This window comes from Pristiophorus japonicus, chromosome 4 (assembly GCF_044704955.1).
Source record: "Pristiophorus japonicus isolate sPriJap1 chromosome 4, sPriJap1.hap1, whole genome shotgun sequence".
In the NCBI taxonomy this organism is placed as follows: domain Eukaryota; kingdom Metazoa; phylum Chordata; class Chondrichthyes; family Pristiophoridae; genus Pristiophorus; species Pristiophorus japonicus.
The window spans coordinates 164,865,418-164,880,478 of NC_091980.1; the positions used below are offsets into that span (position 1 = coordinate 164,865,418).

General features: G+C 47.0%; 1 protein-coding gene across 5 annotated transcripts in view; it reads left to right on the forward strand.

The window, feature by feature from the left end:
* Positions 1–1,183: 1,183 nt before the first annotated feature.
* rmdn3 (regulator of microtubule dynamics 3) overlaps positions 1,184–15,061 on the forward strand; it is a 430,747-nt gene continuing 416,869 nt past the window's right edge. For 3 of the 5 annotated variants that reach the window (XM_070878788.1, XM_070878789.1, XM_070878787.1), the window contains exons 1-2: positions 1,186–1,908; positions 14,482–14,665. In XM_070878788.1, the coding sequence (XP_070734889.1) occupies positions 1,737–1,908; positions 14,482–14,665 (356 nt within the window). In that variant the 5' untranslated portion in view covers positions 1,186–1,736. Of the gene's footprint in view, positions 1,909–14,481; positions 14,666–15,061 lie in introns of all 5 variants that reach the window. The other 2 variants (XM_070878790.1, XM_070878791.1) reach the window with 1 other exon arrangement.

The following is a 15,061-nucleotide window of genomic DNA, read 5'->3' on the forward strand; positions in this document are numbered from 1 at the left end:
TAACGTGGGAGACAGAGGGTAGGCCGGCTCCGAGACACAAAAGGGAAGTAGGGATCTGCAGCAGACAATAAACAGAGTGAACAACGCACGCCGGAACTGTGCATGTGCGACGACTCCATTCCATTGGCAGCAGTCGCCCCCAATTTGGGACCTGACAGTTATGTGCATAATGTTTACGCGCAGCTTCCGGTTCGTTGGCGGGAGCACTACATCTTTCGCATTGCCCCGGGTTCAGGGTCGCAGGCTCCTCCCGGGCCCGCAGCCACCCTGAGCAAGAGTGAGCTCTGCTCAGGGCCGCTCTCCCCTCCCCCATCCAAAGCCTCAGCCTACTGTACAGCTTGAGCAACGGCGGGTCGGATGGAATGAAGCGGTCGGCTAGATACGACTGGATTTTCGTCCACCCCGAGGTCTCGGTTTAGGTGCTCAATCCGCGGGCTGCTAACTCGGGTGAGCATGCTACCCAGCTGACACAAATAAATGAATCCGCACACCATGAGGCATGTTTAGAGATGGCAAGTGGCCCTTTTAAATTTCAGCTGGCAAGAGCGGAGCTGTGTCCTAAGTAAATTTGAGGTGATCCAAAACTCGACAGCCCATGTCCTAACTCACACCAAATCCCAGTCACCCATCACCCCTATCCTTGCTGACCTACAGTGGCTCCCAGTTAAGCAACGCTTCGATTTCAAAATTCTCATCCTCGTTTACAAATCCCTCCATGGCCCTCGCCTCTCCCTATCTCTGTAATCACCTACAGCCCCACAACTCCCTCACAGATGTCTGCGCTCCTCTAATTCTGCCCTGCTGAGCATCCCTGATTACAATCACTCAACCATTGGTGGCCGGGTCTTCAGCTACCTAGGCCCCAAGCTCTGGAACTCCCTCCCTAAACCTCTCCACCTCTTTTTCCTCCTTTAAGACACCCCTTAAAACATACCTCTGTGACTAAGCCTTGTCCTAATATCTCCTTATGTGGCTCAGCGTCAAATGTATTTGTTTTGTCTGACAACACTACTGTGAAGCGCCTTGGGACGTTTCACTACGTTATAGGCGCTATATAAATACAAGTTGTTGTTCTCGCAATGTCCAAAGCGTCAGTTGACAGGAAGTGAGGGAGAGGCAGAGGGATCCGGAACTCCTGCCGCAGCTCTGGTGCTTCCGGGGGAGAGGGAGGAGGCCAGGGGGACTCTTTCTTCGGTCGTACAAAGGCGCCGCTTCCGTTTTTCCGGTGCTCACAACAGAAAGCAGTCGGGGTCGTGTGTGTGAGTGCGCGCGCAGGTAACAGGGGGAGGGAGAAATGTCAGGAGAGGGGGAGCCGAGCAACACCAGTAATATAAACACACACAGACACACCGCCCCTTAAAAAAAACAACCCCTAGTTAATGGAGAAGTCCTCACCCGAGCCTCAGGGACGCCTCAGAACCGAGTAATGAAGCCGACCCGCGCGGTTGGTGGCCAGCGCGCGCCCTAGTGACGGTTGGCGGATTGTTTACCTGGGAGTCGGAGCGGCTCACGTGAGCAGGGAGAGGGGGCGGGGCTTCAACAGCTGGTGCCAAGTGAGCATCCTCCAGCACCAGGGAGAGACAGACACTTTGTGCTCGCAAGCATCAAGCTCCCTCCTCATCTCATGCCATAACACATCCATGTGCCTTTTGAAATGCCAACTTGCCCACCTCTCTGTGTGTGATGCAGCATTAAGCCATTGAGAATCTGAAGCAAAACAAGCTGTAAAGACCACCATGAGTGAGGATCTGAGTGTTTGTAGGCCCCGGGTGGGCCTGGGGTTGGGTCTGGGGGCAGCGGCGGGGCTTGGTCTGATGTATCTGGCCTACCATAAGGGCTGGGGGAGCAGGTCCAGCAGGAGCAACTGCGAATTGAAACCCAGAAAGCCAACAGCACGGAGCCAACCAGGTGAGCGATAACGTTGTGTGGCATATTGTTGGTTTGACTTTTTTTATACCATGGGGAGTATTGTGTACAGTTTTGGTCTCCTTACCTAAGGAAGGATATATTTGCCATTGAGGGAGTGTAACAAAGGTTCACCAGACTGATTCATGGGATGGGATGGGGGGGGATTGTCCTATGAGGAGAGATTGAGTAGACTAGGCCTACATTCTCTCGAGTTTAGAAGAATGAGAGGTGATCTCATTGAAACATACACAATTCTTACAGGGTTTGACAGGGTAGATGCAGGGAGGATGTTTCTCCTGGCTGGGGAATCTAGAACCAAGGGTCACAGTCTCAGAATAAGGGATTGGCCATTTAGGGCTGAGATGAGAAACTTCTTCACTTGGAGGGTGGTAAATCTATGGAATTCTCTACCCCAGAGGGCTGTGGAGGCTCAGTCTTTGAGTATATTCAAGACCGAGATGGATAGAGTTTTGGATATTAAAGGAATCAAGGGATATGGGGGTAGCGCAGGAAAGTGTTGAGGTAGATCAGCCATGATCTCATTGAATGGCGGTGTAGGCTCAAGGGGCCGATGGCCTACTCCTAATGCTTATGTTATGTTCTTATGTTTAACCCATCAGAGCAACCTTCAACAACCCCCACCCTGGTCACTTAGTTTATACCCATGCCAATGCTCTTTACACCCCCTCCGCTTTCCAGGTATCACAGTTTGTTCCACCGGGTGTTTAACCCACCAGAATCTCCTACAATCTTCTATTGTCCCTTAGTTTATACCATGGGGTGTTTAACCCATGATAACTCTCTTCAATCCAAACCATTTCCCATATTTTATTACATTTTAATATGGATTGACTGGAATGAACTGTTGGGCAAAATCACCAAATTTGAATACATAGATGTCAGCTGTCAATGGTGATGAGGGACTTTTTTATATAAAGAAAGTTATAGTATTATCATCAGGCTTATCTAGCATATTCCCTGCATCACAACAGTGATGACACTTCAAAAAAAGTATTTAATTGGCTGTAAAGTGGTTTGGGATGTCCTGAGTTTACAATATGTTTAAATCTCTGGTACTCTTAATTCACCACCTCAAATTACTCCCGCCATTACCAGTGCCAGTGACAGAACTACCACAACTTCAATTTATATTTTTTAAACACAGCATGAGTGTATTGAAAACCTATTTACAACAATATTTTTTATTTGTAATTTATAAATGCTTAATTTATTTGTATTTATTTCTCTTCATACCCATGATCTAATCGGCAGGAAATGTCATCGAACCTGTTAGATACAATGTTTGTCAAGTGAGCCAACGCCATAACTTCAACTGAATTTTTTAAGTTACAGAAATACTGCAACAATATTCTTTGATGGAAGCTACTATTATGAGCACTATAAATATGATCTGGTCAGTAGTTCTATTAATTTAATGGGCCATTACTCACTCGTGATCTGGTCATCTATTTGTTATCTTCACTTGTGGGGAAAGAGGAAAATGAAAGAAAAAATTGCATTTACATATAGCACCTTTCACTATCTCAAGACACTATAGAGCACTTCACAGCCAATGAATTGCTTTTGGTGCATTCACTGTTGTTCTGTAGACAGCACAGCAAGGTCCCGCAAACAGCAATGTGATAAAAGATTAGATAATCCACTTTGAAGGTGTTAAATGAGGGATAAGTGTTGGCCAGTACAAATAGTGTCATGGGTTCTTTTATGTCCACCTGAGATGGTGAACATTAAACTCGGTTTAATATCTCATCCAAATCACCTTCCTGAGGGAGTGCTGTATTGTCAGAGGAACTGCACTGAAATTTCAGCCTAGATTTTATGTTTAAGTCACGAAAGTGGGGCTGCCAGCCACTTGATCTCCCAGCCCCATAGCTGCTGATGAGCTGCTGCTTCAGTTTTCATGTGTCCTACAATTGCAGCTTGAGAGTTTTTAAAGAGATACAGACGCGGGGTGCAATTTGTGTCTTCAGACCAGCCTTGCACGATCTGGATGTGGCTGACCCTGGGAAAGCATCAATCACAAAATATCACTCCAGATGCTCGCTGGCTGACATGTATGAATTTTTAATCAGCAAGTACCTAGTTGAGAATGTACACAACTGGCTGGAATTCTTTGAGTATCCACCCGTTAATTTGCTGGGATTGGGCAATCAGTTTGGTCTGAAGTTACAGACTCAATTGCTATCAGTGGAGTCACTGCATACACTCCCCAGCCCCAATCAGTACTATAATCAGAATGGCCGTGCAACGAATAGATATGACCTGACATTTCTCAATTTAAGAGAAAGGTTTGATGTATTGCAGAGGGGGTGGGGGGGGGGTAGGGATACAATTACCTTACCTACTTCTCCTTCCCATTCACTTGGTGAATTGCTTGTTAACATTGGAAAGTAGCTCACATGAGTAGTTTTCTGAGAGATTTGTCCGTCAGATGATTACAGGGCAATTATGCACGAGGAAGATTTGGCACATAGTAATTTATCCATCCAGACAAATCTTAACAATCTCATTCATAGAAACATAGAAATTTACGCACGGAAGGAGGCCATTTCGGTCCATTGTGTACACGCTGGCCGACAAAGGGCTATCCAGCCTAATCCCACTTTCCAGCTCTTGGTCTGCAGCCCTGTAGGTTACGGCACTTCAAGTGCACATCCTAATACTTTTTAAATGTGGTGAGAGTTTCTGCCTCTACCACCCTGTCAGGCAGTGAGCTCCAGACCCCCACCACCCTCTGGGTGAAAGCATTTCACCTCAAATCCCCCCTAAACCTCCTACCAATTACTTTAAGTCTATGCCCCCTGGTTGTTGGCTCCTCTGCTGAGGGAAATGGGTCCTTCCTATCCACTCTATCTCGGTTCCTCATAATTTTCTTGCACCTCAATTAGGTCTCCCCTCAGCCTCCTTGTAGCAACAAATTGTTTCTTAAAAGGGTTTTTGTCTACAGTACTCTATCTGAAGTTTATTCCATATGTTGTTCACTCACTGGATAATTGCAGTTGCAAGCAATTAATTGTAATCACAAAATACTAATTTTGAAGTTGTAAATGTGGCATGCTCAGCTGCTCTTGGAAGACAGCAAAAAGGGGAGATCCCTTCCTCCCCATCAAACCACACATCCTGCTCAGTGGATTACGTACCATGTCCACTGTTGCTATATTGATTTAACTACACAATGAAAGGTGGATGCTATCATCATCATAGGCAGTCCCTCGAAATCGAGGAAGACTTGCTTCCGCTCTAAAAGTGAGTTCTCGGGTAACTGAACAGTCCAATACGGGAATTACAGTCTCTGTCAGACAGTTGTTGGAGGAAAGGGTGGGTGGGGAGTCTGGTTTGCTGCACTTCTGCCTGCGCTTGTTTTCTGCATGCTCTGGGCGATGAGACTCGAGGTGCTCAGTGCCCTCCTGGATGTTCTTCCTCCACTTAGGGCGGTCTTTGGCCAGGGACTCCCAGTTGTCGATGGGGATGTTGCACTTTATCAAGGAGGTTTTGAGGGTGTCCTTGAAACGGTTCCTCTGCCCACCTGGGACTCGCTTGCCGTGTAGGAGTTCCGAGTAGAGCACTTGCTTTGGGAGTCTTGTGTTGGGCATGCGAACAATGTGGCCCGCCCAACGGAGCTGGTCGAGTGTGGTCAGTGCTTGGATGGTGGCTTGATCGAGAACACTGACGTTGGTGCGTCTGCCCTCCCAGAGGGTTTGCAGAATCTTGCGGAGACATTGTTGGTGGTATTTCTCCAGCGATTTGAGGTGTCTATTGTATATGGTCCACATCCCTGAGCCATACAGGGCAGGTATCACTACAGCCCTGTAGACCATAAGCTTGGTGCCAGATTTGAGGGCCTGATCTTCGAACACTCTTCTTCAGGCGGCTGGAGGCGGTGTTGAACCTCGTCATTGATGTCTGCCCTTGCTGATAATAGGCTGATAAAGTGGTCCATGTTGTCCAGGGCTGTGGCATGGATCTTGATGACTGGAGGGCAGTGCTGTGTGGAGGACCTTTGTTTTACGGATGTTTAGTGTAAGGCCCATGCTTTCGTACGCCTCGGTGAAGATGTTGATGATGACTTGGAGTTCAGCCTCTGAATGTGCGCAGACGCAAGCGTTGTCCGCGTACTGTAGTTCGACGACAGAGGGTGGGACGGTCTTGGATCTGGCCTGGAGGTGACTAAGGTTGAACAGGTTCCCGCTGGTTCTATAGTTTAATTCCACAAAGCGGGGAGCTTGTTGAGTGTGAAGTGGAGCATTGCAGCGAGGAAGATCGAGAAGAGGATTGGCGCAATGACGCAGCCCTGCTTGACCCCGGTCCGGACATTGATTGGGTCTGTGGTGGATCTGTTGGTCAGGATCATGGCTTGCATGTCGTCGTGGAGCAGGTGGAGGATGGTGACAAACTTTTGGGGGCAGGCGAAAAGGAGGAGGACGCTCCATAGTCCCTCGCGGTTAACAGTGTCAAAGGCCTTTGTAAGGTCAAAGAAGGCCATGTACAAGGCTTGGTGCTGGTCCCTGCATTTCTCTTGCAGTTGTCGTGCCATAAAAATCATGTCCGTTGTACCCCATAGTGGACGGAATCTGCACGTGACTCTGGGAGGAGCTTCTCAGCTACAGGGAGAAGACGGTTGAAGAGGATTCTAGCGATGACTTTCCCAGTGGCTGACAACAGGGAGATTCCTCTGTATTTGCCGCTGTCGGACTTGTCCCCTTTTTAAAAGATGGTCACGATTACTGCATCTCTGAGATCTCCCGGCATGTTCTCCTCCTTCCAGATGAGAGAGATGAGGTCATGCATTTGTGCCAATAGTGCCTCTCTGCCATTCTTTAGTGCCTCAGTAGGGATTCCATCCACTCCCGATGCCTTGTTGTTCTTGACGGATGGCCTTTTCAACCTCGTGCAGGGCTGGGGTTTTGCTGATATGGTGTCGGGTAGCATGCTGCGGGATGGAGTCGAGTACACTCGTGTCAAAGGCAGAGTCTCGGTTAAGGAGATCTTCAAAGTGCTCCTTCCAACGGGTCCTGATTGCCTCGGTGTCCTTGATGTGTGTCTCCTCGTTCTTGGCCAGCAGTGAGGTGGGGCCTTGGGTGCTTGAGCCGTAGGTGGACTTCACTGCGGTGAAGAATCCTCGCACATCATGGCTGTCGGCCAGCTGCTGAATCTCTTGTGCTTTCTCCACCCACCATCTATTCTTTAGGTTGAGTTTTTTTTTGTTGAACTTCGGCCTTAAGCCGTCTGTGAAGCTGCTTTGCTGCTCCCGAGTTGGGTTGTTGTTTTAGGTTCAGAAATGCCCTGAGCTTGTGATTTATTAGCTCTTGGATCTCCTGGTCATTCCCATCGAACTAATCCTGGTGTTTCCTGGTTGAGTGACCGAGCATCTCTTCGTAGGCTCTGGTTATAGTGGCCTGGAGGGCAAACCAAGCGCTGTGCGCCTCGAGGTCATCAAGGGTCACCAGGTTAGCAGTGAGGCACTGGCTGTATAGGGCTCTTTTAGCTGGGTCTTTGAGTGCCCCGGCTTTGATTTTTCTGCGGCACTGCTTCTGTTGCCGTCGTCGCTTTGGGGCTATATTGATGTTGATGGCGGAACGGATTAGGCGGTGGTCCGTTCAGCAGTCGTTGGCTCCTGTCATGGTACAGGTGATACGCACGTTCTTGCGATCCCTTGCTTGAATGATGACGTCGTTGAGCAGGTGCCGATGCTTGGAGTGAGGGTGTTGCCACGATGCCTTGTACTTGTCCCTCTTGCGGAACAAAGTGTTGGTGATGACAAGGTCGTGTTCTAGGTATTTTATCAGGAGCAGGGTACCGCTGGAGTTGGTTTTCCCTACCCCCTCTCTGCCGATCACGCCTCCCCAGAGGTCTGTGTCCTTAACGACTCTGGCGTTGAAGTCGCCGAGGAGGATCAGTTTGTCGCCCGTAGGGACGCGGGACAGGGATTGTTCGAGACTGGAGTAAAATCCCTCATTGGGCCTCATCTGTTGCGTCGAGTGTTGAGGCAGATGCACTGATAACTGTGGCACACTGGTTCCGGGATAGGGTGAGTTGAAGACTCATGAGACATTCGCTAATCCCGCAGGGGGAGTCTCTGAAGTGGTCAACCAGCTCGTTCTTTGATGGCGAAACCGACTCCGTGGAGGCGGCGTTCTTCCTGTGGTCTGCCTTTCCAGAATAAGGTATAACCTCCACCTTGTTCTTTGAGCTGGCCTTCCCCTGCCTGCCGGGTCTCGCTTAGGGCGGCAATGTCGACATCGAAGCATCTTAAGTTCCCAGGCAACGATGGCGGTGCGAAATTGTCCATGAGGGTCCTGACATTCCGGGTCCCAAACTTCATTTTGAAGAGTGGAAGATGCCTGTGCATGAGTTATTTTAACGGGGGGTGACCGTTGCACACTGGCTACCACATGGGCTTAGCAGAGCAAGATCTTGGTCCAGTGGCAAGGGGGTCCAAGATGACTGGAGACCAGGCATTGCTGTATGAACCTAGTTGCCTATGGCAGGATGAGAGCTGTAAGCTCGGCACTGAGCAGTGCCCTTCGATGAGGTGGTGAGAAAACCAAGGCCTGGCTGAGGGCAGGTATTGGGATGGTCAGAGATCCACTTTATGGAAGGAGGAGAGGTCAGAGTGACCACAGCCATTGTGCACACCACGTGCTCGACAGAGACTCCGCTGTTGAGTGGACCCGGACGTCGCCGGAGAGATGGAGGCCCGGATGTCGCCGGAGAAGGTAGGGCCCAAACCTGTAGTTGAAGCTAGTCGGAGGCTCACCACCGTTGAGATTGCCGGGGGGTCGGTTGGAGCAGCTGAATTGGCCAGTGGGGAGTGAGAAGCGGGGGTCTAGCTGGAGGGACTTGGTAGCAGGGAGGTCAACCTGGAAGGTAAGTCGAGATTGGGGGATGGGGAGTGGGCCCTTGCGGCACAGGTTTTAGGGTAGTAAAAATTACTTTGGGGGGTCGAAGTTAGGGACAGAGGGGCCCTGGACAGTGGTGGGGTGCGGAGGGGGGGGGGAAGGTTGAGGGAGAGTGACGTGAAGGGGCGAGGAGAAGATTGAGAGGGAGAGAGAGGTGAAGGGGCGGGGGGAAGATGGAGGGAGAGAGAGGTGAAGGATGGCAGCAGATGACCAGGGGAAGATTTGTTTGGGGAGAGCTCCCTAGCGAGCTGCTATCCTATACACCATCTTGTAAGCCACCCTGGATGCTATACACTGCATACTGTTGAGATGTGTATATTGTATCTCTGATCATCCAGTAACTCCTGAATTATTGAAGCATTTCATGAGTATGTTAACGGGTGTGAAAAAACAATTTGTGTGAACAGGAGCAAATGACTGTTATGCCAAGGGAATTTGCCATTCTTTTTCCCTTCAATGCAGCAATTTCTTACAAGTTTATTGCATGGTTTGCAATAGATGAGTGATGTCTAAACATAAAGTGAACAGTATTGCTAAGAAATCTAGGTGAAGGTGTCTAAAACCCTTGGATTTGTGACTGTTTTCAATTTATTTATAGATTACTGGTGAGTAACCTATGGTCTTCAGAGTAGGCTTAATAATGGTGAGATTGATGTCTGGAATGATTAAATAAAGTAGAATGTTCTACTCCCATCCAGGCACTCTAAATGACTCATGTTGGCAGCGGTAGTTAATGGTGAGTTGAAGTCTTTTTACAGTGAACTATATGAGTGTCACCTAAAATAGGATAAGCTCAAGACCATTATTGCCAATGCCTTTCTTAAGCTGTTGGCTGAAGACTAAAATGTGCTGTTGGATAGCTTATCTTTATCTTGCTGAAATTGTCCTGAAGAGGATGATTGGCCAGCGGAAATATCTTCAAGCACAGTGTTCATTCGAGACAAGCAGCTACTGGTTTGTCCAGGACATACTCTGTGAAGAAAGAATCACGTGGTCAGTGATTTCTATCATTTTAATAGGCAACAGCAACCACTTGTATTTATGTAGCGCCTTTCATGTAGTAAAACATCCTAAAATGCTTCATAGGAGCGTTACAAGGCAAAGATTTGACACCGAGCCACATAAGGAGAAATTAGAGCAGATGACCAAAAATGGGGGTGGTTTTAAGGAGCATCTTAAAGGAGGAAACAAAGGTAAAGAGATGGCGAGGTTTATGAAGGGAAATCCAGAGCTTAGGGCCTATGCAACTGAAGGCACGGCCACCTATGGATGAACGATTATAATCAGGGATGCTCGAGGGCAGAATTAGAGGAGCACAAATATCTCTTGTGGGAGGTGGGGGGGGGGGGGGGTATTGTGGGGTTGGAGGAGATTACAGAGATGAGGAGGGGCGAGGCCATGAAGGGATTTGAAAACGAAGATGAGAATTTTGAATCCGAGGCGTTGCTTAACCGAGAGCCAATATAGGTCAGCGAGCACAAGGGTGATGGGTGAGCGGGATTTGGTGCGAGTTAGGATATGGGCAGCCATGTTTTGGATGACCTCAAGTTTACGTATGGTAGAATGTAAGAGACTAGCCAGGAGTGTGTTGGAATAGTCACACCTAGAGGTAACAAAGGCATGGATGAGGGTTTCAGCAGCAGATGAGCAGCGGCAGGGACGGAGACGGGGAATGGGTGGTCTTAGTTATGCTGCGAACCTGTGGTCAGAAGCTCATTTCAGAGTCAAATATGACAGCAAGGTTGTGAATAGTGTGGTTCAGCCTCAGACAGATACTAGGGAGAGGGATGGAGCCAGTGGCTAGGGAACAGAGCTTGTGGTGGGGACCGAAAACAATGAACTTTGGTCTTCCCAATATTTAATTGGAGAAAATTTCTGCTCACCCGGAACTGGCTGTCGGACTAGCAGTCTGACATCTGAGAGACCATGGAGGAGTAGAGAGAAGTGATGGTGAGGTAGAGCTGGGTGTCGTTTGCATACAAGTGGAACCTGATGCTGTGTTTTCAGATGATGTTGCCGAGGGGTAGCATGTAGATGAGATTAGGAGGGGGCCAAGGATAGATTCTTGGGGGATACTGAAGGCAATGGTGCGGGAGTGGGGAAAAAAGGCATTGCAGGTGATTCTCTGGCTAGGATTAGATAGATAAGAATTAAACCAGGCAACTTCAGTCCTACCCGACTGGATGACGATGAAGTGCTGGCTGAGGATGGCGTGGTCAACTATGTCAAAGGTTGCCAACGGGTCGAGAAGGACGAGGAGGGACAGTTTACCTTTGTCGCAGTGATAAAGGATGTAATTTGTGACTTTGATGAGAGCCGTTTCGGTACTGTGGCCGGGGTGGAAACCTGATTGGAGTGATTCAAACATGGAGTTCCAGGAAAGATGGGCATGGATTTGGGAGGCGACAACATGTTCAGGGACTTTGGAGAGGAGAGGGAGGTTGGAGATGGGGCAATGGTTTGCAAGCACAGTGGGGTCAAGGGTTGTTCTTTTGAGGAGAGAGGTGATGACAGCAGATTTGAAGGAGAGGGGACAGTACCTAAGGAGAAGAACCATTAACAATGTCAGCTGACATTGGAGCCAGAAAAGGAAGTTGGGTGGTCAGCAGTTTGGTGGGAATAGGGTCGAGGGAGCAGGAGATGGGTCTCATGGACAAGGTGAACACAGAGAGGCAGCGATTTTAATCATGTAGGAGTTATAGGCTGATATATATCCTTCTTGAATGTCAGCTGCAAAATTCTCAAGATAAGTTGAGTGCCACCACCTCTAAAGTAATTGACCCAAAGCAAGTCAGTTTTATTGCAAAGCTATTCTCATTAAATATTAGAATCCACTAGTCCCAGGGTTAGGGTACCATGTAGCTGATATACCTCTTGATGCAGAAAATAGTCTTTAACTGAGTCAAATGGATCCACACATGTACTGTAGAAATTTCACCTGGATCACTGCCATTTAATGGCTAGCCATCTTCTGTAAGGAGCCCTTGCTGAAATGTCAGGGGTGCATTCTGACTCTTGTTTGTCCTCACACTTGGCCAAAATTCGTGTAGACACCAAAGCTGTCGCAGAAGTACAAAAATCACTCCTTTTTAAGTTGGATGATGAGCTCTATTATGGGAGTCCACTTTCCTTATCTGTGCACTCCATGACCTGGTGAAGACCTCAAGGTTGTCAAATTATGAGGTAATATGTGGGGAACTAGTGCTTGTCTCTAAATGTTCATTGTCACTATAGTGTAACATCATACAGAAGACTGTAGGTACTTGAAGGAAACCTTATCTAGACTTGGACAGGTTGATTGTGTTCCTGATTGATAAGGTTACAGCTGATGCTTTAGCCCCCACTATCCATTATTTTCTTCGGAAAGGTAAATTTTATCCACATGATGTAAAGTTGTCCAGAAATCTAAACATATTTATGTTCATGTCAAAAAAGTGATCAGTGGATGTTTCAAATATTGGTTCTCATACCTACTAAAAATACAGTAGGAGCTTAACTTCCTGTTTTTTGATGATCCATGTATGTTTGTGTACTTGTACTGACATTCTTCAGCTCTTTTGAATTCTCACTTTTTTCCACTACTTCAGTTTTAACTGGTTAAATATTAAGATGCATTGAAACTTTGGAGTTCCATTCTCAACTCCTGATTTTTTCCCCCAATGATTCCCAGTACACCTTGGATGTATAGAGGCGTCTGCCAAAGTACAGTTTTAACCCCTGGCTTTATTGTTGTAAAAATATTACCAGGTGCAAACTTTAAGAAAATAAAATGTGGAATGAGAAAAGCCCAATTTAGCAGACTAAAGTCTGCTTCTTCACAAAGAATGTGGAGCCTACCCACCTGTTCTTTCTCCTAAGGGAAAGTTCTGCATAAATATTCCCTGATCACCTAAGGTAATCAAGTAAACTTCATGATTTCATCCAATAGCGCTTCTCCACTACTAATCCCTAAATTACTGCCTTCTAATCAATGTTCCTCCCCCTCCACAACATTGTAATTAGTGTTCCATGGAGCATTTGGTCATCTCACGATGTGCCGATGCCTGAAACCACCAATCTCAAACTGATATTTAGCTCCTTTTTAAATTGCTTAATTGACCCCTCTTCAACTGCTTTAGTTGCAGACTGTTCATAAATGATAAAACCCTCCAATGGCTGGTATGATACCTACTCTGCAGAAAAATGGTTGTGGTTGACAGAGGCCAGACATAGCTGCCACAGTTACTTAGCTGCATCTTTGGTCCAACCATCTTTGCCTTTCCTTTGTCATAAGGAGTGGGACTGTTTGCTGACTATTCTACAGTGCCCAGCACCATTCACAACTCCTCTGATGATGAAGCAGTCCATGATAGCCTTCAGCAGGACCTCGACAACATCCAGAATTGGGCTGGCAGGCTACATTCATGCCGCATAATGACCTCTTCAATGAAAAAAGGCCCAATCACCTCTCCCATTACATTTAAAAGAACCACCATCACCGAATGCCCCACCATCCTGGCTGTCACCATTAACCAGAGGCATAACATGATCAGCCATATCAACGCCATGGCTACAGGAGCAGGCTAGAGGCCTGTGACGGATAGCTCACCTCCTGATCCCACAGTCTCTCTGCCATCTACAAAGCTTAAGACAGCTGTATGATAGGATACTTGCCACTCACTTGGATGGGTGCAGCTGCAACACTCCAGAATCTCACCACAATCCAAGACAAAGCAGCCTGCTTGATTGACACCCCGGCACTGAACTCCATATCCACCCTCTCTATCACTTGTGCATAAGTATATACTGTCTACGGGATGCACTGCAGCAATTTGCCAAGCTTGTTTCATGCAGTTCCGCCCTGTCCTTTTGATCTCTACCACCAAGAAGGACAAGAGCAGCAATGTCGAGCAAACATTGTCACTTACAAGTTTCTCTCCAAATCGCACATCATCTTGACTTGAGCATTTATCACCCTTTCTTCATTGTCACTGGGTCAAAATCCTAGAATTCCTTGTGTTGCACCATTTTCAAAGTGCCATCACCACAGGGCTGAAGCAGTTGAAGGTGAAGGCCTAGCACCACCACCTTGGGGCAACTAGGGATGGCCAATAAATATAGCAATGCCAGCAATGTTCTATCTAAGTTATATGGCTTCACACCAAATCGCAAGGTCTCCGAAGCTGCTCATCAGCTGCTATCGCTGGAAGGGATAACGCGCAGAAAAAAAATTAGAGGGAACATTGCTTGTCCAGTGTCAACTATGTCCTGAGAACAAATAAATAAAATAAATATTCACTTCTCTGTGGGAGGATCCGGAGTGTTTCTTCAAACCTTTAGCCTTGTTTTCAGGCTTGTTAATTTTAAACCTGTGCTGTCTAGTTTTATGCTCATAGTCCAAACCAAATAACCTGCTTACATTTACATCATCTCCAAGTCTGAGAACTGCTGTTGTGACATTTCTGCCTGTGTTTTTAACAGACATATAAAAGCAGAATACTTTGAAGGTTTCTTAATAGCTGAGACACACTTCCATGATTAATGGAGCAGAAAGGCTAAATGCAAACCTCATGTTAATACAACATAAAGTTTACCGACCTTCTGCAACCTCACATCAGTCAGAAGATTAACATTACATTTAACTCTACTTAAACATTTACTTTTTTTCATTTAGTAATGAAGGAATGTGGAACACTGGCAGATGATTGTAACAACTATGCAGCACTGCGGGAACAGCAGCTGGAGATATGGGAGCAATTAGATGTTATACTTCAATGTGTGAGAGAGCTGAAAGGCGAGGTGGTTGAACTTCGGGAGTGTCTGAATGGGATGACAGATCAGATTGTCGGAGATGTGAGGTAATTATTTTTCTTTCGCAGTTGTCCATTGGTTATAAAACATTGCCACACATTCATATTATATAGTTTACCTGGTGCATTGTAATGCTGGGCAAGTTGTACTGAGTGGCTTGGGTTGTGGACCACCCTGAAAACTGATTCTAAGCATCAGTGACGGCAACATGTAAAGGTAAATAACTTTGATTATCATGCTGGAATAGAATAGTCTGTTTCTCTCCAAGTACTTTCAGATCAGTTGTAATACATGTCAAATGCAATTTGTAACATTGTGTTCCTAACCCATAACTTTGTACTTGTTCGTGTGACATTTCTATTTTCCTATAATGTGAACTGATGGCTTTTCTGAGTAATTGATACCAAATTTTATAGCACTTTTATGGCAAGCACTTGTACCTC